This window comes from Schistocerca nitens, chromosome 3 (assembly GCF_023898315.1).
Source record: "Schistocerca nitens isolate TAMUIC-IGC-003100 chromosome 3, iqSchNite1.1, whole genome shotgun sequence".
Lineage (NCBI taxonomy): Eukaryota > Metazoa > Arthropoda > Insecta > Orthoptera > Acrididae > Schistocerca > Schistocerca nitens.
In genome coordinates this window covers 694,720,175-694,742,549 of record NC_064616.1, presented here as the reverse complement: position 1 = coordinate 694,742,549, position 22,375 = coordinate 694,720,175, and the positions used below count along the sequence as shown (strand labels likewise).

Below are 22,375 nucleotides of genomic sequence, written 5' to 3'. Positions count from 1 at the left end.
ACTATTTATTATGTTAATGTCTGGATTCACTTATAAGATTATTACAAATTAATAGAAATTGATTTGCCAAGAAAATTTGTAAACCCGTTGGAATGTTGTTAGGACTGTAGAGTGAAGTAGTAGTGGGCATGCCTCTGATGTGATTGAATATGCTTTTATTTTTCAGAAGAACGATGTAATTTTCAGCTTCATTAACATGGAAGACAGTGTGATATAGAAAAATGTGGGAGATTAAAATTTTGAGTAAAATTTATGTATGTCAATTGGAACCATGAGAACTATAATGTCAAAAATTTCAGCTTCAAAAATCAGCACCTAGACGTAAAGAACTGGAGACAACTACGAGGAAAGAAGATAAGTAAAAAGTTTATTGTAAATCTTACTTCTCTTGAAACTTATTAAAAGAGTTAACCATAAAGACAGTGACAATCAACAACTGATGTGAGTAAGAGGTAGATTACAAGTGGTGGTGTCATCTGGGATCAGTTGACTGATAATGAAGTTTTGTCTGTTGCAGAAGAAGGGAGAGTGATTTATGTCATTTGCATTTCATGTATGAACAGATTTCTAATCACTCAAAGAAGGAAGACTGAGAGCTGCCCAACAAAGTAAATTACATCAACAGTGACAATGTACTACCAACAATAACAGACCATGTCCAATGAAAGAGGACTTTACAACAACCAGGGACATCAAAAAGAAAAGATAAGTACAAACTATTTGTGAAATTAATTTGTTTGTAGACTCATTTGCTTGTTAACAAAATGAAAAGAGCTGAAGGCAGGTGTGATGTAGAAGTGAAAGCTGTGGGATCCAGTCAGGAAATATCTGAGCCAAGTAAAATCGTAGTCAGCAAAGAAACAGTAAAACTGATATTTTGTAGTTAATTTTGGCAAAGGTAGAGGAAATGAAGACAGGTAACAACAGTAAACTGGATAGGGTGCAAGACCAAATGGACCAACTTATAAATTAAGTTTCATAGCTAAAAGATGGGTTGTCAGAGGGGTTAAAAAGTGTGAATGAAAAAATTGATGTTTTAGAAAATAAATTTATTGTTTTGAAAAATAAATTAATAGCCAAATTGGCAAGGCAGTTGAAGAATGTTAGTGACATGAGAGTTGAACAGAAGGCTGTAGCTGAAAAAATGGAACAAAACATCACCAGTTTAGACCAAAAAAATTTTAATGTTGAACACAATATGCAAACTAATGTAGCTGTTTTAGATCAAAAAATTTCAGCAGTTCAGGAAAATCACAGTCACAAAAATTTGTATTCAAATAATGGTATTGCATGGTCCAACACTCCATCAAAAGTTTTCCATCAGCTGATTTATGTCCAGTGGATTTTCTGCACTGCTGTAGAGATAGTTTTGTGTCGAGCATGAATGTCAATAAAAAAATTAATTTGTTAAAAGATGTCTTGAAGGCGAAGCTCTATCATTGGTAAATTTAAATTTAAGTAAGTGGGAAACATATCAAAGTTTTGAGAAAAGTTTTTTAAATAAATTTTGGTCACAACAGGGGAGAATTAAAAGTGAATTTTTGAATGGTTCTAATTATAGGAATAGAGACGGTACTTTGAAAGAGTTTTGTAGGAGTCAACTTAAAAAACTAACACACTTTGACAAACCATTTGACAAAATGACCTTGACTGATGCACTTAAAAAGAGATTACTGGACATGTTACAGTGGGATTTAGTACACAGACCTGACGGGATTGTCTTGAACAGTTTTTATGATATGTTGACAGGCTGGATAGGGTGGTAGAAAGAAGTATGTACCATAATAACCAGAATTATAGAAATCACAATGGGAATAATTACAGACACAGAGATAATGGTAACTCCTTTCAAGATCAAAATGTTAATAGAGACAGACATTTTGAACCTCAGCAGGATAGGAATAACAGGGATAAGTATGGGCAATTTAATAGGAGAAACAATTATAGAAGTAACTACTCAAGAAATGACAGTTCACATCAATGAAGGTCCACAGTTATGGGGCAAGGAAACACAACAAGCACAGGACCCCCAAATTGTACTTGCAATTAGACAAAAATAACAATGTTAATGTTATGGCACATGTAGCTGAAATCACACAGAAGGAATTTCAGATTTCTCATTTATGTTTTGGTCAAAAGATTTTGGATACTAAGTTGAATTATGGTGATGTAGGTACTAATCACAAACCAGAATGTGAAAGTAGTGAGAATTTTTATGTAAAATGTACTAATGATTTCTTTTCTTAGTCAGAAAACAGTGTTATTGATGTATGTAAATCAGGTGATGACTGTATTAGATATGAACTAGGTGGTATTTTTGATGTAGATGTGAATGCAAGCTGTGAAACGACTGTGGTTGGTAAGTCTGGGACTGGTAGCTTATCACAAATGAATATGGGGGTGAGGTAAGTGACTTTGATGGAGGTGAGACTTCTGTTGTTAATGGTGTTGATGAAATAATTTTGGAAGAACATGATGATGAAGATGATACTGATGAGTACCAGATATTTGTGAAGTTTAAGAATAATGAAGTTTGGCCGGCCGGGGTGGCCGAGGGGTTCTAGGTGCTACAGTCTGGAACCGCGCGACCGCTCCGGTCGCAGGTTTGAATCCTGCGGCATGGATGTGTATGATGTCCTTAGGTTAGTTAGGTTTAAGTAGTTCTAAGTTCTAGGGGACTGATGACCTCAGCAGTTAAGTCCCATTGTGCTCAGAGCCATTTGAACCATTTTGAACCAATAATGAAGTTTCAGATTTATTTGTGAATGATGATGACAGTACAGGTAAGATAAGTGATGTATGTGAGAGTCATGGAATACCAGTCCAATCAAAGCAACTTTTCATTAATGCCATGCAGAGTAATGATCCAGACAGTAAAGGTGAGTTATCTGTAAGCATAGAGTAAAAAGTTGAAAACTTTTTGAAGTTTGTTTGGGACCAGGTTGATGATAACATAGGTAAATGTGCATTCTGTAATAAGTTAGCTGTAATTAGTCAAAATTTGTATCCAGACTGGTGGAATTAAGTGAAATAAGATCTAAGAAGGAAGTGTAATTATGACAGTAATATATTTTGCATTCCTTCTGTAATAAGTAATGTTACTTCTGCTATGGAATCCATTCGTTGTGCTCAATCTTCACCTGACAACATGAGTAACCAAAGTAATGCTATGACAGTAAAGTTGATAAAACCCTGTAAAAACAGTGTGGATGTAGGATTTGATGAAACTGAAAGTGATCTTTTACATGAAGTGTCTAACAACAGAGAAGATGATTCAGAGTATGGTGTCGTTAGATTAAGATTAAGATTGATCAGTAGGAAGGGAACTGTATGATTGATACAGGTAGCCTGATTTATGGTATATCTGAACAATTTAGATACAAGATCCAGTATATTAAGAATTTTGTGGAAATATCCATTGTACATGTAAAGGTAAGAGGAGCTACTGGTAAGCAAAGCAAGTATGTAAAATGTCAAGTACTGCCAACATTTAGCATAGAAGACAAGACCTTTGAATGTGAATGCATAATGATCCCTAATATGGAAGAAAATATACACTACGTTTGCAGATTCATATGACTCTATAATTGTATTTTGTTTGTCAGGAATTTAGTATGTAAGATCATGTGAGTTCTAAAGGCCTGTCTTATCTATTGTCTGAGTTTATATCTATGCTATATTTAAAGGTTCACACAGCTATATAATTATGTTTTGTAATAGGTTTGTGCTTTAGAATTTGATAAATATATGCCATGAGACTAAATGACTAGATTCTTTTACAGTTTTGAAATGGGACAATACCATTAAATGTCTAGTAGTGAGTCCTCATATCCTGTACTGTAAAAGTTAGGAATAGTATCTTAGTATATCTGTGTGTATCACCTTATCAGTTCATGTGAACACTTTCTAATGCTATCTGATGTAAATCGTACATACTTGCTTTTGCATATGCTGTGTGATGTGAGGAAGGTATTAAGCAGCATATTTAGTACACAAAATAATGTTTCAGGATTTGATGTGAGTGCTAGACAGGAAGTTACCTATCCGTTGGAGTGTATGATGAGAACTCTAGGGAGGAAATTGAAAGTTGTGGGTGGATCCACTCCCACACTGCTGTATGGCTGTACCTAGCTGGACCAGTCGACTTACCAGAGATCATAGGTGCTGGGTAATGTATTCAGGCATCTGTCAACTGCATTAGTGTTGTGACTGAGATTCTTAAATTGTTAGCCAAGACTGCCAAAGTCAATGTTATTCCATATAAATGTATGTTTTTTTCAAGTAGGAGGATTAATTTCCCATGACGTTATGTAACTTTAAATCAGATTTTTTTAAATCAATTGTAAATAAATCTTCTAGTTCTCTATGTACATAGGTAGTTTGTATGAACAATAGTGTGGAAGACATTTACTAGTATAGACAATATAAAAAGATATATACATGTCTGATATCATACACTGATTTTGGTCTTAAGTTACTCAATTACGTCATCATTCAGAGCTATTTATGACTCTGTTTACCTGTTTTTATCCCGAGTATTTTAATATTGTATCTCAATGGAACTTGAGTTGTGTGCAGACTCATGCTTAACTCTGTCTTGAGTATGCTTGGTCTTCAGAAATGTGTGTATGCACTGAAGGAGTGCGTGCAACTATTGATTGAGGCTAGATGCTTTCTATAATTACTCTTTACTTATGATTGAAATTATTGATATGATTGTGAACTTTATTCACATTGTTGTGTCAAAACATTTTTTGGTGGTCTGTACCCAGTGTGTTTTGGATTCATGGGTCGGTCCCCACATTGTAAGCTTAGGCCCTAATATTTTTTCATTATTTTTTTCCTTTCATGAGTCAATTTATCCTTAAATACTCTGGTTTATGAGGTTAATTAATTTTTTGCTATATTCCTACTCATGACTGAGTATATTCTTCTGGTCTGTACCCATCATTGAGAGTTTTTGAGTTGGTTCACTCATGGTATACTTAGGTTCTGAATTTTTCCTCTCCTCTTTCGAAAATTTTGAAGATATGATTTTATAGATATAAACTTGCAATTTGTAATTCTAGTCATTTACCTTGTCTCTGCATTTATTTCTGTAATTCAGTGTTCTAATGTTGAAGTTCTGACCTTGTATCACTTGTCTTGTGACAGAATGTTCCACAGATCTGAAAATCTGAATGCCATGTCCTGATATATGTATAAATTATGCCTTGTATAGTAGATATTTTTCTTAAGTCACAAAAGATTGTAAACACATTGTTTACAAATTTTGTGAGGGGGATATTATATAAAGGGACAACCTCCTCTAGCGTTACTTTTCCTCAACAGAAGGTATCAATACCAAAAATATTTTCAAATTTTGTATAGGTTAATATTATTTTTTCTAAAAGAATTTCATATGATTTTGTAAACAATGTATTATATTTCAGGCTAAAATCCATAAAAAGAAATTACTTTATTTTTGTTGTTACAATCAATATTTACTAGCTCTGTATTTACAATTAAAATTACTTTTCTTTTAGAAACATTTGACATTGTGAAATATTTGGCACACTTAAAATTTCTATTATTAATTACACAATCTAACACTATTTATTATGTTAACTTCTGGCTTCATTAATAAAATGATAACATAAAGTAATAGAAATTCATTTGTCAAGAAAATTAGTAAACCATTTGGAATGTTGTTAGTACCACAGAGTGGGCATGTCTCTGATGTGATCGGACATGTTTTTATTTTTCAGAAGAACAATATAATTTTCAGATTCATTAACATGGAACTTGTAAAGACAGTGTGATATAGAGAAATGTGAGAGAATAAAATTTTGAGTAACACAAAAAATACAGCACAGGCTTACTTCAGCATTATTTACGTCAATCGGACCACGGAAACCTATAATGTCAAAAATTTCAGCTTCAAGAATCAGCACCTAAATGTGAAGAACTGGAGCCACGTATGAGAAATGAAGATAAGTAAAAAGTTTATTGTAAATCTTACTCCTTTCCAATATTATTAAAAGAGTTAACCAGAAAGACAGTGACAATCTACAAATGATGTGAGTGAGGGGTAGATTACAACACCCGTGGAGATTTAAAGTAAGTATGTAGATACAAGATACTGAAGATGTGCACAACATAAACATCTACTTTCAGTGTTCTACATAATGAATGTTACAGGAAATAATTTACTTCCTGTACTGGTTCAGAATCAAATGGCTTTGAGCACTATGAGACTTAACTTCTGAGGTCATCAGTCCCTTAGAACTTAGAACTACTTAAACATAACTAACCTAAGGACATCACACATATCCATGCCTGAGGCAGGATTCGAACCTGCGATGGAACGGTTGCACGGTTCCAGACTGAAGCGCCTAGAACTGCTCGGCTACTGCAGCCAGCCCCGTACAGGTATCTCAGTGTTCATTTCAAATGTGAAATAATAAACAATGCCCCACCAGATACTTTTTTATTGTTAAATGAATCTAGGTGGATTAATACTGAACTGTTAACCCATATAATTCAGGAATTAGTCCGCCCCCGGTAGCTGCGTGGTCAGCACGACAGACTGTCAATCCAAAGGGCCCGGGTTCGATTCCCGGCTGGGTCGGAGATTTTCTCCGCTCAGGGACTGGGTGTTGTGTTGTCCTCATCATCATCATTTCATCCCCATCGACGCGCAAGTCGCCCAAGTGGCGTCAAATCGAAAGACTTGCACCAGGCGGGCGGTCTACCCGACGGGAGGCCCTCGTCACACGTCATTTCCATTATTCAGGAATTTGTTAGATACAACAGTTCTTTCATGAAAAATGATTTAATTTTTATCCTTGACAATCATACATCATCTGTAATTAGAAACTATTCACTTAGTAATGGAGGTGATATTACAGAAATAACCATCCACCAAATTGTGGTCATAAGTTGCACAACAATTGTGCAGTACATATACGAGTGTTACAAAAAGACAGGAACCCCAATGACAATACTTTACCATTTTCATCTAGGTGGGCATCATAGCTTCGACATATATTAAGGAGATTATTCTGCCAGCCTGTGTTTCAAATTACCTTATTAGCAAGAATTTCAGGCACGACCCATTCTTGAGTGTATCTATAGCAACAGATGATAATGTTGTTGGTTTGTGGGACACCCAACATCATGGTCATCAGCACCTGTACAAGTTCCCAATCTTTCCAGTTCTAATTTCACCACTTCCTGAATGATGATGAAATGATGAGGACAACACAAACACCCAGTCCCTGGGTGGAGAAAGTCCCCGACCCACCCAGGAATCGAACCTGGGACATTGTGATCCAGAGGTAGCAACGCTAACCACTAGACCACAAGCTGTGGACATAGCAACACATATGGATGGCAAGGCAAGCAATATTTTTGATGCAATGAGGACAATATAACCACATCTGTTGGTACAGATGCACTTGAGTATAGGCTGTCCCCAAAATTAGTACAAATAAAGTTGTTTGAAATACAGCAGTACATTACACAATACTGCTAAATTGTCATTCATTTAGTATTTCATTTAACTTTATTACTCACAGTATAGCTTTCAGACTGCTGAAACATTTGATTTATGGTTATATTTATAGATTTAGTGTAAACCACATGCACTTCAAAATTTGACCAAGGTAATAACTGTATGTTTCAAGATAGCTTATTTGAAACTTCTTATTTTCTTCATTCAGGCAATTATTTCACTTTTTCCAAATAGTTGATATTTCATAATTTTTATTCAAAATTATCATATTCTGAACTGTTCCAAACTTTGTATCTCATTCTTTCCAAAATCCAGGGTTATATTTTCATAGCCATCATTTTTCTGGTTACAAAAATGTATAATTTTAATAAAATCACTATATTTTATGACATACCCTAATAGTAAAATTTAACTTTCCAGAAAATTCTTGGTGGCCTTTGGAATCTCCAGTGCACATTAAAACTTCCACATTATAAAATAGTAACTACAGTATTGCCATTTTATGATTTCAAAGCTTAGGACTAATCAAGATAAATTCATTGCCCAATTTGTTTTTGTATTGTTTACCTTTCCAGTGTTTTTATGTTAATCTAAAATGCAATAGCACCGTATTTTTCCTACTTTCTTATTTCTGTGTTATGCACATCTCTATATACAGGTACCACACAAACTCACAGTCAGTTGAAGGTAAGTATTCAGTCATTTGAAACACTGTGTTTGTCTGTTCAAGTTATTATGTTATTAGTCAGTCTGTAGAAAAAATTCAGTCAGTAAAAACTATGTCATTTATTTGTGTTAGAGTAGTCAAGCTGTCAGTATTTGATACTTGCGAAATTTTGTGAGTCTGTTCAGAGTGAATATAGCTTACAGGTCTGATCTTACAGAGTCCATGTTAATACAGCACAAGAAATGTGATTACTGGCTGTCTAGCAATAATAAATGTGAAGTGAATGAAAAAGTAAATTTGACAGTCCTGTATTTGTTTATTCAATAGTGCTGTGTTAATTTATTTAAAACTGCTTATAACATCAAATAATATAGGGAAAAGATTTGTGAATAGGAACATAAAGGGACTTAAGAGGCACAAAAAGAGGTTATTAATGTTACAAATCATAAACGAACAGTAAATTAACTAAATGATTCAGGAAAGCTTAAGATTGGAAAAATTCAAGAGAAGCTACCAAAGTACTCTGGATACAGTAGACGCCAATGTTTTAGTAAAAAATTGGACTTTTCTGTCTCCACTGAGGCAGTGATTTGTTCCAAACTGCTGAGTACACCACAACCCAAAGTCTAAATGGTTTAGTAAAAAATTGGACATTTCTGTCTCCACTGATGCAGTGATTTGTTCCAAACTGCTGAATACACCACAACCCAAAGTCTAAATAAATAAGTCCTCAGAAGTTCTGGGGCTATCTAAACGCAAAAGACACATCAGAGGGCAAGGAATAACAGAGAAAAAGATTTAAGTCACATTATCACTGATATGGCAGAGAATGAAAGTCATGCTAGAAAATAAAAAACAAAAATAATTAAAGTGAAACTAGAGGGAAAAATAAACAGAGAAATCATTACAACATTTAAAATGTGACAGTTCATTAGAACAAGAGGAAATTAAAATATCACACCATTCCATACGATGATACCCATTGTTGAATGCATCTGGTTTTAAAAACCAGGAGTAAATATTAGTGGAATTTCAAGGAAAGATGAGAATCATGTCAGATTTGGACTTAAAAACATTTTGACAGTAACTTTGAAATCAGTTACCTAAAACAGAGTGGAATTTAAATGTCACCACCTTTGTTTTCCCTTGCATTCCAGATGATGCTTCAGTAAATGGACATATTATTTAAATGGTTTGTCATCCACCAATTATATGAAGAATACAAAATGAAACAATTTTTTACTTTAATTTTCTCTTCAGTTTCATCAGTCAACCATTAAATGTATAAAAATGGCTCTGAGCACTACGGGACTTAAGATTAAATGTATAATTAGCACAAATGATGTACTATTTCACTATAAGTATATTTCTAGTTTTGCAGTACTTTCTTTCATTATATGGATCAAAAGCAGAAAAATTTGAATTAAAATTCACTTCTGAAGTTTTTGTGTTAGTTAGATCATGTAATACCTTCACTGTGTTCGTGGTGGTCCATAATGAGATAAAAATTTGTAATCCAAACTACAATCAATTGTGAAAAAAATAGGGATATATCTGGTTTTACAGTGTATGAATGTTAACTAAGAATCAGTTAAAATACATGAAAAACTTTAAGTCAAGAAACTAAAAACTGATAACCACTCTGTCAAAAATTTTTCTCTCACTATGGCTCATCCTCCCCTAATGATAAAAATAGCTCTGTAACTGTAACAGTGAACACACTTACTTTTTCTCATTGCTATGCCATAGCCTTTGTTATCAAGTTTATCTCCAACTTGGGTCAGATCACAGTTACGTTCAATAACATATTCAATTGAAGTTGACTCCATAAAGAATGCATAGTTTGAATTTTTTACTTTTTCCACACCCTCATCGTTGTCTTTTGTCAACACACCTGGTGTATTAATCATTGTGTTGTACATTCGTCGATATATTTCATCTTCAGAATCCTGTAAATAGTAATTGCACTGATATCAATGGAGATAACCAAAGATTGCATACCTGTATTCATCATTCATCATGTTCCTTAAATTTCATCAAAAAAGAGAAATGTCAAGTATGATGAATGAGTCACTATATGTCACTACACTGTTTAATTTTTTTCATGTCAAACTAGTTAAATTTAATGAAGGTAATTAGAAAGAAGCTGCTTTGGAAAAAATAGTACCCTTCAGTCATGCTAAATAGCTCTTTATTTATTCTATTATATTGGTATTTTGCAATGAAAATAGTTACTTATCGCTCTAAACACTGGTCCTTTATACAGTAGGTTACTACTTGTCATGCAGCTTTTCAGCTCACTGTTACTTACCACGTAGCTGATAGAGCTCAATTCTTGAATCTGGTTATTCCAATAGTTTGTAGAAAGAATGACTGAGGACTTATATTTTAATATTTTTTAGGACTGGTAGAATTTTTCAATTTATTGCTTTATGTTAAATGGGGGCTTGATGAATACCTTTGCACCAGAGTAGATAACTCCACTCTGAACACCAGACAAGGATGCAAAGTATACATAAAATGTGTTTTTGTGTGATTGTGTGCATCTCAGTTCAGCTGAAACTGGTTTTTATTGCCAGCAACAAAAAACCATTATGGATTAAATGTATTGACCAGTGAGTTTAAAAATTCCCAGACCTTTACAAATGGTTTCTACAACATAGTTATATACTTCACAAAATGTGCTTACTGCTAACTTCTCTTGAATGAACACTTCTCACTGTATATACTCTACATGTACTGCTTCACAAGACAGTTTCATATGACAACAAGGTACGAAAATATCCAAAATAAGCCAAAACTCTTGCCTTTTTATCAGCACAATGAGAGGTGCTTCTAGGGGCAAAATGTGTGAACTGAGCTTCTTAGTTTCTCTGCGCATTGACTACATTTTATCTTGTTATCCAACTGTTGCCCAAGGAATGTTAGACAGGGTATTTCACTTAGGATAAGACCATTATGTCTGCTACAAATACGAGCAGATCATAATATGAGTGTTTGTGAGATGAAGAAAAACTTTTAGGCTTTTTCAGTTGCCATTTTAAGACATAACAAGCTGGAACTACTCCAATTGTTATGACTTTGATTTCTGATAATAACTTTTTTTCTTTTACTTATTTTTCAAATACTGTACATTTTCTAAAGCAGTATACAAGTGATAGGTATTCAGATATTTCAGAACCTTAACTAAGTTCTTCCCACACTTAGATTTATTATTCACGGCATTACAGTCAATGCGCCGATTCTTCTCATGTCTGTAGCTTTCGTGAGAGCTTTACAGATCAAAAGTTGGGCCTAATTGAAAATGGTGCCATAGTTTGTGTTGAGAAATATTTAATGAGCCAATCTGTGTATTTAAATAAATTAACATACACCATTAAAAAGACAGGCAGTCCAACTTTTCAGAAACATATTCCAGTTCCCATAAAACTAATTAACTTATGAAATAATTAATGACTAAGTTCCAAATCATTGTAATTTTCCATTGAAGATTTTGAGTCTATGCTTGTTAGGTTCCAAACTTCAACATTATACTGTTGTTGTCGAAATAGTTACGAGGAAGATGACATACTTTACTAACTGATTAAATAACTAGTTAAGAATTTGCATAATTTATAACAATATTAAATATTTTTCAAAATAGCAACCATACTCATAAACAGGTTATTTCCAACACAGATGCATATATGAATTTATAAATGTTTCTAAACATATTTCTGCCTTAGCATATAGTCAATTTGGATTAGCAAAATTTAACCTAGCAGTTTTTCAAACAATTATGTAATTTCCAAAATAGGAATTTTTTTAAAAAGCCACCCCCCCCACCCCCCCACCCCCACCCCCCAAAAAAAAGGGTCAGTCAGTGCTCAAATGTGAATATACTAACATCTCTGGAAGAGTCCTAGGCATGCTAGCAATCACAAAGCATATGTGTACAACATATATAGTCATCATAGTGCTAACACCTCTTTGTAAAATTTTACATTAACGTCTGTAGTCAGAATTAACTTGGGCAACATCTTTGTAGTGGAAAGTCTGTGACTGGCAACCACTGACATAACATCTATGTGACAGTATTACATATCCATGTGTCCAAATAACTACCACCTTATATCTGGATTTGTGCAATGATTATTTTGCACATTGACTGTTTCAGTTATATGACTTAATTGAAAATATTATTGTGTGTACTGTTCTAATCATCATGCTATCACTGTGTAAAGTGTTCACTGATTATTATGTCACTCCACTGAGACAGCATTACAAAGGTTATGTATGGAGATAGAATTGTGGAGATTTTGACCTATATAAGACATCTGAATGTGAAACTGGACCTGGTTTTGCATTTGCAGTGTTAAAAGATGTGGAACGAACCGCTTAAGTGTAAAAGCTGACTAGTGCACATCATTTGCATGATCCTTGAACACAGTTTTTGAATATTTTACCAAGATGTTGAGGTATGAGACACCAAGGACTTGACAATGTAAGCTGGTAGGAAACAGTACCAATCTGAGCTGTGGTTGTTAAGAAAGGACCCTTGATTAGTACGCTAATGTCATTAGCAAATATTAGTTACTGAATCACCCTTTAAAGTCATTGGATTATAAGATACATAAGCTAAGAGCAAGACTGGGACAAGTACACACTGTTTTCCTTTATTCTGAGGTTAGTTTCTGGCCTGTGACGGAGTCTTTCAATGAAACCAACTTGATTTTCTGTTATGGAGGTAAATCCCCACCCTTGCAAGACTGGTGAAATTAATCTTATAATATTTTAGTTTGTCAATTAGAATTATGTGAGTCATACATTGAAAAGTTTTGACATGCTCACAAAATAGAGCAACAGGATAATTATTTATTTCCCATCTATCATAACTTCTATTATAATGTCTTCCATTGCCTTCTGTGTGGAAACACTTTTACAAAAGTCAAATCTTGAGATAATTAAGATATTCTGCTCAGTTAAATGAAGCCATACTCTCTCATTTGCCTGTTTCTCAAACTCTTCTGAAAAGACTGGATGAAGTGAGAGAGGTCTGTAAATAGAGGTGGTTTGCTTAGCTGCAGTTTTATAGATGAGTGTTACTATAGTGTATTTAAGTAGTACATCAATAAATACAGCCAGGATCATTGATTGATTACAAATGTAGTTTATGGATAATCCTATTAATTCAGGATGAGATTTTAATATTTTGCTAGAAACACCATCAAAGCCAACAGAATTACTACTTGTTAGTGACACAATCACTTTTCTAATTCCCTTAGAAGCTGTATCTTTGACATTAACAGTGTCTTCACAAGTAAATCAAATCCAAATAGTATAAATCTGATCCATCTGTATTTGGTTGTTTATTTGTGGGTACAATGTTTGCTGCCACTATGAAGAAGTGGCCAATGATTTGAAAGTCTCAAATTTTCTGGCAGCTCAGTTTCACCTCGGTTGTATGTTTCTTGTTTAAGAATATTGCAAATTACTTTGTCAGTTTCTTTGAGTGCTTTATTTTTTGAATATAGTGCCTGAGTTTCACTTTTATGATGACAGAGTGAAGGAGTTTTTCAATAGACGTGGTAATGGAGATTCAACTCTTGATATCTCAATTTGGCAGAGCTGTCTCTTCTTAACAGAAGACCCTTTAATCCTGTGTGTTATCCATTCTTTATCAATACTACTGTTCTATTAGCTTGCACATACTTTTCACACTCTTTGTTCCATGAACCAATACTATTGAATTCCTCAAGGAGTACAACATGTCATAATCATAATACATATAAAAATATATGCTAATCCCCATTTCACACATCCTAAATGAAATAATCCTCACAGGTGTGGAATAAGTCTAAAACAAAAACATATTTGCATTTAAAATATGATGACAAGCTTATTACTAAACATATATATGTACAATACACTGAGACATGTATGATAATTATTAGTCTATTGTAGCCAACCCCCCATGAACCATGGAACCTGCCATTGGTGGGGCGCCTTATGTGCCAAAGTGATACAGATAGCCGTACTGTAGGTGCATCCACAATGGAGGGGTATCTGTTGAGAGGCCAGACAAACATGTGGTGCCTAAAGAGGGGCAGCAGTCTTTTCAGTAGTTGCAAGGGAAACAGCCTGGATGATTGACTGATCTGGCCTCAAAACATCATCTGAAACAGCCTTGCTGCACTGGTATTGTGAATGACTGAAAACAAGGGGAAACTACAGCTGTAATTTTTCCTGAGGGCATACAGCTTTACTGTATGGTTGAATGATGATGGCATCCTCTTGGGTAAAATACTGTGGCGGTAAAATAGTCGCCCATTTGGATCTCCAGGTGGGTACTACTCAGAAGGATGTCGTTATTAGGAGAAAGAAAACTGGCATTCTACGGATCGGACAGTGGAATGTCAGATCCCTAAATTGAGCAGGTAGTTTGGAAAATTTAAAAACAGTAATGGATAGGTTACAGTTAAATATAGTGATGATTAGTGAAATTCAGTGGCAGGAGGAGCAAGACTACTGGTCAAGTGAATACGAGGCTATAAATACAAAATCAAATAATGGTAATGCAGGAATGTGTTTCATAATGATGAAAAAAATAGGAATGCAGGTAAACTACTACAAACAGCATTATTGTAGCCAAGATAGACACAAAGTCCACACCTACCACTGTAGTACAAGTTTATATGCCAATTAGCTCCACAGATGATGAAGAGGTTGAAAAAATGCCTGATGCGAAAAAGAAATTATTCAGATAGTTAAGTGAGACAAAAATTTAGTAGTCATGGGGGATTCAAATGTGATTGTAGGAAAAGGAAGAGAAAGAAAAGCAGTAGGTAAATATGGATTGGGAGTAAGGAATGAAAGGGAAGCTGCCTGGTAGAATTTTGCACAGAGCATAACTTAATCATGGCTAACAGTTGGTTTAAGAATCATGAAAGAAGGTTGCATACATGGAAGAGGGGAGAAACACTAGAAGGTTTAAGATTGATTATATAATGGTGAGACAAAGATTTAGAAACCAGATTATAAATTGTAAGGTGTTTCCAAGGGGCAGATGTGGACTCTGACCATGGTTTATTGGTTATGAACTGTAGATTGAAACTGAAGAAACTGCAAAAATGTAGGAATTGAAGGAGATGGGACCTGAATAAACTGAAAGAACCAGAGGTCGTAGAGAGTTTCAGAGAGAGTGTTAAGGAATGAGTGACAAGAAGAGGGGGAAGGAACACAGTAGAAGAAGAATGGATAGCTTTGAGAGATGAAATAGTGAAGGCAGCAGAGAATCAAGTAGGTAAAAAGACAAGGGCTAATACAAATCCTTGGGTAACAGAAGAAATATTTAATTTAATTGATGAAAGGGGAAAATATAAAAATGCTGTAAATGAAGCAGTTGAAAAGAAATACAAACTCTCAAAAATGAGATTGATAGGAAGCGCAAAATGGCTAAGCAGGGATGGCTAGAGGATAAATGTAAGGATATAGAAGCATGTGTCACTAGGGGTAAGATAGACACTGCCTACATGAAAATTAACGAGACCTTTGGAGAAGGTCCTAAGCGAAGAAGGGAAAGTAAAAAGGTGGAAGGGGTATATAGAGGGTCTATATAATGGTGATGTAGTTAAGGGCAATATTATGGAAATGGAAGATGACGTCGATGAAGATGAAATGGAAGATATGAGACTGCTTAAAGAATTTAGCAGAGCACTGAAAGACCTATGTCGAAACTTTGACAAGTCACAAAATGTACCAGAGGACAATTTTTTGTCATCTGGTTCAAGAACAGAAGAATAGCATACTCTGTGGAGAGGCCATTTTGTAATAAAAAATGACACCGGCTAAGTACCTAATCTTGAGAGAGTAATTAAAATGTATCAAGAACCAGCATAATTGATGAATCAGGGAGTATATTATAACCTCCTATGTATTATTCCCATAGGGGTCATGAAGACACGATAAGTTGCTGTGTTCATTTAGGCAATTTAAGTAATCTTTCTTCCCATGGTCCATAAATGAATGAAACAGTTAGAAGGCCTAATAACTGGTACAAAGGGAAGTACCATCTACCATAAACTTCACAGTAGCTGGATAGTATAGATATATGTGTAGATATAAATGTTCTATGACCTTTTATGAGTAATATGCCAATGGTTTTGCCTGAGTGGATAAACTTTTTCTTACTCATTCACCAAAGTTAAGCAATGTCAGGCCTGGTTAATACATAGATGGGTGACTGTCTGGGAACACTGGGTGCCACTGGCTCGGGGACAGATAAGTCCATGAAGTGGTATTCAGCAGGCTGTTGCACCATATGGCATTATTATTTCTTTCATTTCTCAGACGTTATGTCTGGTTAAAAATGGAAAGTGACGCAGACCTTGATCAAGTGTGACTTCCTTTTAACTGTACGGTATATGTTACTGTGCATTTAGGAACTTTTGGGTAATTTAACATGTATCAATAATTACAGATTTCTGTAGTTGTATATATACATTTGGATGTAGCTGTATTGTGTTGATGTACTGGTGGATATTGCGTGGTATGACTCCTGTAGTTGATAGTATAATTGGTATAATGTTAACTTTATCCTGATGCCACATGTCCTTGACTTCCTCAGCCAGTTGGACATATTTTTCAATTTTTTCTCCTGTTTTCTTCTGTATATTTGTTGTATTGGGTATGGATATTTCGATTAGTTGTGTTAATTTCTTCTTTTTATTGGTGAGTATGATGTCAGGTTTGTTATGTGGTGTTGTTTTATCTGTTATAATGGTTCTGTTCCAGTATAATTTGTATTCATCATTCCCCAGTACATTTTGTGGTGCATACTTGTATGTGGGAACGTGGTGTTTTAGTAGTTATTTTGTATGCCAAGTTGATGTATTATTTTTGCTACATTGTCATGTCTTATGGTGTATTCTGTATTTGCTAGTATTGTACATCTGCTTGTGATGTGATCTACTGTTTCTATTTGTTGTTTACAAAGTCTGCATTTATCTGTTGTGGTATTGGAATCTTTAATAATATGCTTGCTGTAATATCTGGTATTTATTGTTTGATCCTGTATTCCAATCATGAATCCTTCCATCTCATTGTATATATTGCCTTTTCTTAGCCATGTGTTGGATGCGTCTTGATCGATGTGTGGGTGTGTTAGATGATACGGGTGCTTGCCATGTAGTGTTTTCTTTTTCCAATTTACTTTCTTCATTTCTGTTGATGTTATGTGATCTAAAGGGTTGTAGAGGTGGTTATGAAATTGTAGTGGTGTAGCCGATCCATTTATATGAGTGATTGCTTTGAGTATTTTGCTAGTTTCTGCTCATTCTAGAAAGAATTTTCTTAAATTGTCTACCTGTCCATAATGTAGGTTTTTTACGTCAATAAATCCCTTTCCTCCTTCCTTTCTGCTTAATGTGAATCCTTCTGCTTTGTGGCATTGTGATCGTGTAAGTGTATTGAGTGCTTCTAGGTCTGTGTTACTCCAATTCACTACTCCAAATGAGTAGGTCAATATTGGTATAGCGTTAGTATTTATAGCTTTTGTCTTGTTTCTTGCTGTCAATTCTGTTTTAAGTAGTTTTGTTAGTCTTTGCCTATATTTTTCTTTTAGTTCTTCTTTAATATTTGTATTATCTATTCCTATTTTTTGTCTGTATCCTAGATATTTATAGGCATCTGTTTTTTCCATCGCTTCTATGCAGTCGCTGTGGTTATCCAACATGTAATCTTCTTGTTTAGTGTGTTTTCCCTTGACTATGCTATTTTTCTTACATTTGTCTGTTCCAAAAGCCATATTTATATCATTGCTGAATACTTCTGCTATCTTTAGTAATTGGTTGAGTTGTTGATTTGTTGCTACCAGTAGTTTTAGATCATCCATGTATAGCAAATGTGTGATTTTGTGTTGGTATGTTCCGGTAATATTATATCCATAATTTGTATTATTTAACATATTGGATAGTGGGTTCACAGCAAGACAGAACCAGAAAGGACTTAATGAGTCTCCTTGATATATTCCGCACTTAATCTGTATTGGTTGTGATGTGATATTATTTGAATTTGTTTGGATATTAAGAGTGGTTTTCCAATTTTTCATTACTATGTTTAGGAACTGTATCAATTTAGGATCTACTTTGTATATTTCCAATATTTGTAGTAACCATGAGTGGGGTACACTATCAAAAGCTTTTTGGTAATCAGTGTATGTGTAGTGTAGCGACCTTTGTTTGGTTTTAGCTTGATGTGTCACCTCTGCATCGTTTATCCGTTGCTCTTTACATCCTCGTGCTTTGCAGCAGCCTCTTTATTTTTCATTTATAATTTGTTCTGCATTGTATTATTATTATTCTTATTATTATTATTAATGTCAGTAACATTACCAGTTACTAAGTTTGTTTTGTTTGCAGATGATAAAAACATTGAAATATGTAGTAAGACAAGTATAGTTTTAGAAAACTTGGTGAATGTAATTTCTGTGCACATTAATGAATTTTTTTGTTGTTTTTCTTCTGTGGAGTTTGGTACATACCGAATATCCATATAACATAGCTGTTATTTATTTATTCCAATGAAACAAAATTTCCTTTTAGCTGTATTTTTTATTTAATTTTGTTGTTTATCTCACATATGTGCTATCAATTTTAAGACAGTTCTCATCTTCAGTTACCTATGTTATATGAAACACATTTGTGATCCTCTAAATTACATCCATCATGTAACTATTGACACTGGTCAAGTACACATCAGTTAACATGCATAGTAGTTCAGTCCTGAAAAGTGTCCATTATTTAGAAACACATATTTGCAGCAGTTTCAATATTAATAAAGTTCAATTTAACAGGAGCTTAAAGAATTTATTAGTGTCCAGCTCCTCCTCCTCCTTCATTAACAAAATTTACATATAAGGGGACTTCAAAAAGTAAGTTAATGTTATTATAGTAGGCCAAGTAATTTTTACTGAATGCTGTGCTACACTTCAAAGTGACTCAGATACGTGACACTATTTTTCAACATAGTCACTAAGTCCCTGTAGCAATGGTCAGAAGATTCCACCAATTGTTCAGATGCTTGATGACAGAAATCCACTCCTTGGTCATAGTGTCACTCAAGAACTGCTGTGTGAATATCCTCAGCTTTGAAAAATCTATTTGCTGCCCAAATGTTCTTTCAGCTTGTCGAAAAGTTGGAAATCGCATCACACAAGATCTGGACTGTGTAGTGGATGTTTCGATACCTCCAATTAAAAATGTTGATGTAATGCTTATGTTGTGGGCACTGGTGGGATTGCCATTCAGGAGAACAAAGTGTTTGTTTAAATGTCCACATCTCTTGTTCCTTATGATGTGCTATGATGTCAGCATTGCACATTGTGAACTGGCATTAGTGGTTGTTTCCTTTGCCATTAACTCATCCACAGCCAAAGAAAACTCTAGTTATGGCCTTCCCCGCTGATGACATAAATTTTCATTTCTTCCATAGAGGTGAGGGGGTGTGTCTCCATTCTTATAGACACACTCTGTGTTGCAGGTATGAAATGATGGGCATATGTCTCATTGTCCATAATGATGTGGCTTAGGATATCATTCTCTTACATGGGGTATTTCTCAAGGAAGTCCAGAGACACTATAGACTTTTTATCATCTAAGTGCAGGTGAAAGTGAATGTGGAATCCAGCATGAGCACAATTTTCAATACTACAGACAAATTCTGATGGTCCAATGAGAGCTGCCTATTGAGATGCTCATCTGCTGAGTAATGTCCACAATAGACACTCTGCAATTTCTGCAAATCAGTATCTCTGTTGTCTATGGTCAGTGTCAATGGCCTTCCTTCCTGATCAGTATCACCCACATCTGTGCAGCCTTTATCAAACTGTTGGCATCATTTCACCATGGCTGTACATAACATTGCATTTGGTCCATATACTGCCAGAATTTAATGGTTAATCCATATGTAATTTAGATGTTTTGCCCACAAGAATCATACTTTCCCGTGTATTTCAGGTTTGAAGTACATTTCCAGTTACTGCAACATTTCACTTGCACACTTTGATGCACCTGTTATCTGTACTGCAACAGAACTTTGTATGCAGGAAACATGGAACATACACTCTCTTCTGACAATGTACTACTTATATTGCACAATGGTCTTAGCATGAGATATGTATAAGATACTTGTTGTTTATTATATACCTAAGAACATAAATATTTTTATTTTGTTGCTAACAGTACCTTTTCTAGTTAAAAGAATTATCAGCAAGAGAAAATGTCACATACTAAGTAATAATAAGCTCTCAGTTCATTTGGGTCTTCTAGAAGAATGCTGTAGCTTCAGACACAAGGCAATAGACAGAAATATACTGCTGCAGATGCCAATTGTGGCAGTATAATGCAGGATATGATTGGGCTATATATTATTATCAGATGGGATATTTCCAGCAAGACTGAAATACGGTATTGCCAAACTCCTTACCCCTTAATGAAGAAGATAGTGAAGCAGATATTCCTTCTACCACTACAACTACTTTTAATACAAAATGTTTGCTCTAATAGTTTTCTTCTGAATTTCATAGCAATTACAATAGCACACTAAGGAAGAACTCTTTACATACTCTGAAGAAATTTAGAGTAGAGCCACCTCCCTTTGCTCCATATTTAATTGTGTTCTGGTCTGCTAAATCTTTCACATTTTTTATTGGTTGATACATGCTTTCAACTGTAAGGAAGGCTGCCAGATTTGCTGTGTATGATGAAACCATGATAAGAGTGAAAAACCACCATATACCAGCAACCATTCTCGTTGACACAGCACTGTAAGTACAAAGGATACACACAGATAATTATATACTCTTTTGTAAATAAATCATACTACTATAATTTTATATAGTTACTGATTGAAACAAAATCACTGTTTAAAGGCAATGTAGCATAATCTCTGACAGAAGTACAGAACTTTATTTATGTACCATAATTTATAATGCTTTTTTAGTGTCCTGGAGTTCCTCAGTGTTGCAATGCCACCAAAGATTTCTAAATTCATGGGGCATTTTGTACCATGTATGAGCATTGTTCTTATTGTTTTCTCTTGGTACAGTTGTTTTTGGGTTGGAGGTTTGCATACATGAAGAGAACTTCTTAATGTCAAATTTAACATTAAAATACACACTAAGGTAGAAGGGGGATGGGAGGGAAATTAATGCAAAATGAAGGAATTATCTGAATGGGATGGAAATGGATAGATGTAATTTAAATGTACAGACAAACGAATGATTACAGTTTCAGAAAAATTGGATGATTTATCCACAAGAAAGAGCTTCACAAATTGAGTAAGTCAATAATGCATTGGTCCAGCTCTGTCCTGTATGAAAGCAGTTATTCAGCTTAGCATTGATTGACAGAGTTGTTGGATGTCCTCTAGAGGGATATATTGTCAAATTTTTCCCAGTTGATGCATCAGGCTCTCAAAATTCTGAGCTGGTTGCAGGGCACTGCTCATAATGCTCCAATCCTTCAATTTTTCTCAATTAGGGAGAGGTCTGGTGACCTTGCTGGCCGAGATACGATTTGGTAAACACAAAGATGAGCAATAAAAACACTCACCATGTGTGGGTGGGCATTATCTTACTGGACTGTAAGCCCAGAATAGCTTGCCATAAAGGACAACAAAAATGGATGCACAATATCACTGATGTACTGCTGTGCTGTAAGGCCACCACAGATGGCAACCACAGGGGTTCTCCTGTGAAAAGAAATAGCATCCCAGACCATCATTCCTGTTTGATGGACCGTATGGAAGGTTACAGTCAGGTTGGCATCCCACTGTTGTCTGAGACTTCTCCAGACATGTCTTTGACCTGGAATCTCATTGACTGGAGTACAATTGTCTTCAGTAATGAGTCCCACTTTGAACTGAGCTCCAATGATGAGCAATGACATTGGCTACCATAAGGCCTGACAACCACAAGTTATAGTCTGAGGTGCCATTTCATTTTATAGCAGAACCACTTTGATTGTCATCTGCTGCACCTATACAGCACATTGATACCACTACAGGATATTCTGCATCCTGTTTTGTTGCCCTTTATGGGAAGCCACCTGGGGCTTACATTTCAGCAACATAATGGGCACCTGCACATGGCGAGAGTTTCCACTGTTTGTCTTCATGCTTGCCAAACCCTACCTAATCAGAAAGATCACCCGATCCCTCCCCAGTTGAGAACTTTT

At 34.9% G+C, this 22,375-nt stretch overlaps 1 protein-coding gene across 2 annotated transcripts in view; it reads right to left on the bottom strand.

The window, feature by feature from the left end:
* The window catches only part of LOC126248664 (glutamate receptor ionotropic, kainate 2-like), a 542,085-nt gene that overhangs the window by 105,127 nt on the left and 414,583 nt on the right, over positions 1-22,375 (bottom strand). For both annotated transcript variants that reach the window (XR_007545524.1, XM_049949880.1), the window contains exons 14-15: positions 20,764-20,962; positions 9,889-10,111 (exon numbers count right to left, since the gene is read on the bottom strand). Coding sequence is in view for 1 of the 2 variants with exons in the window: in XM_049949880.1 (XP_049805837.1) it covers positions 9,889-10,111; positions 20,764-20,962 (422 nt within the window). In the remaining variant the exon portion in view is untranslated. The remainder of the gene's footprint in view (positions 1-9,888; positions 10,112-20,763; positions 20,963-22,375) is intronic.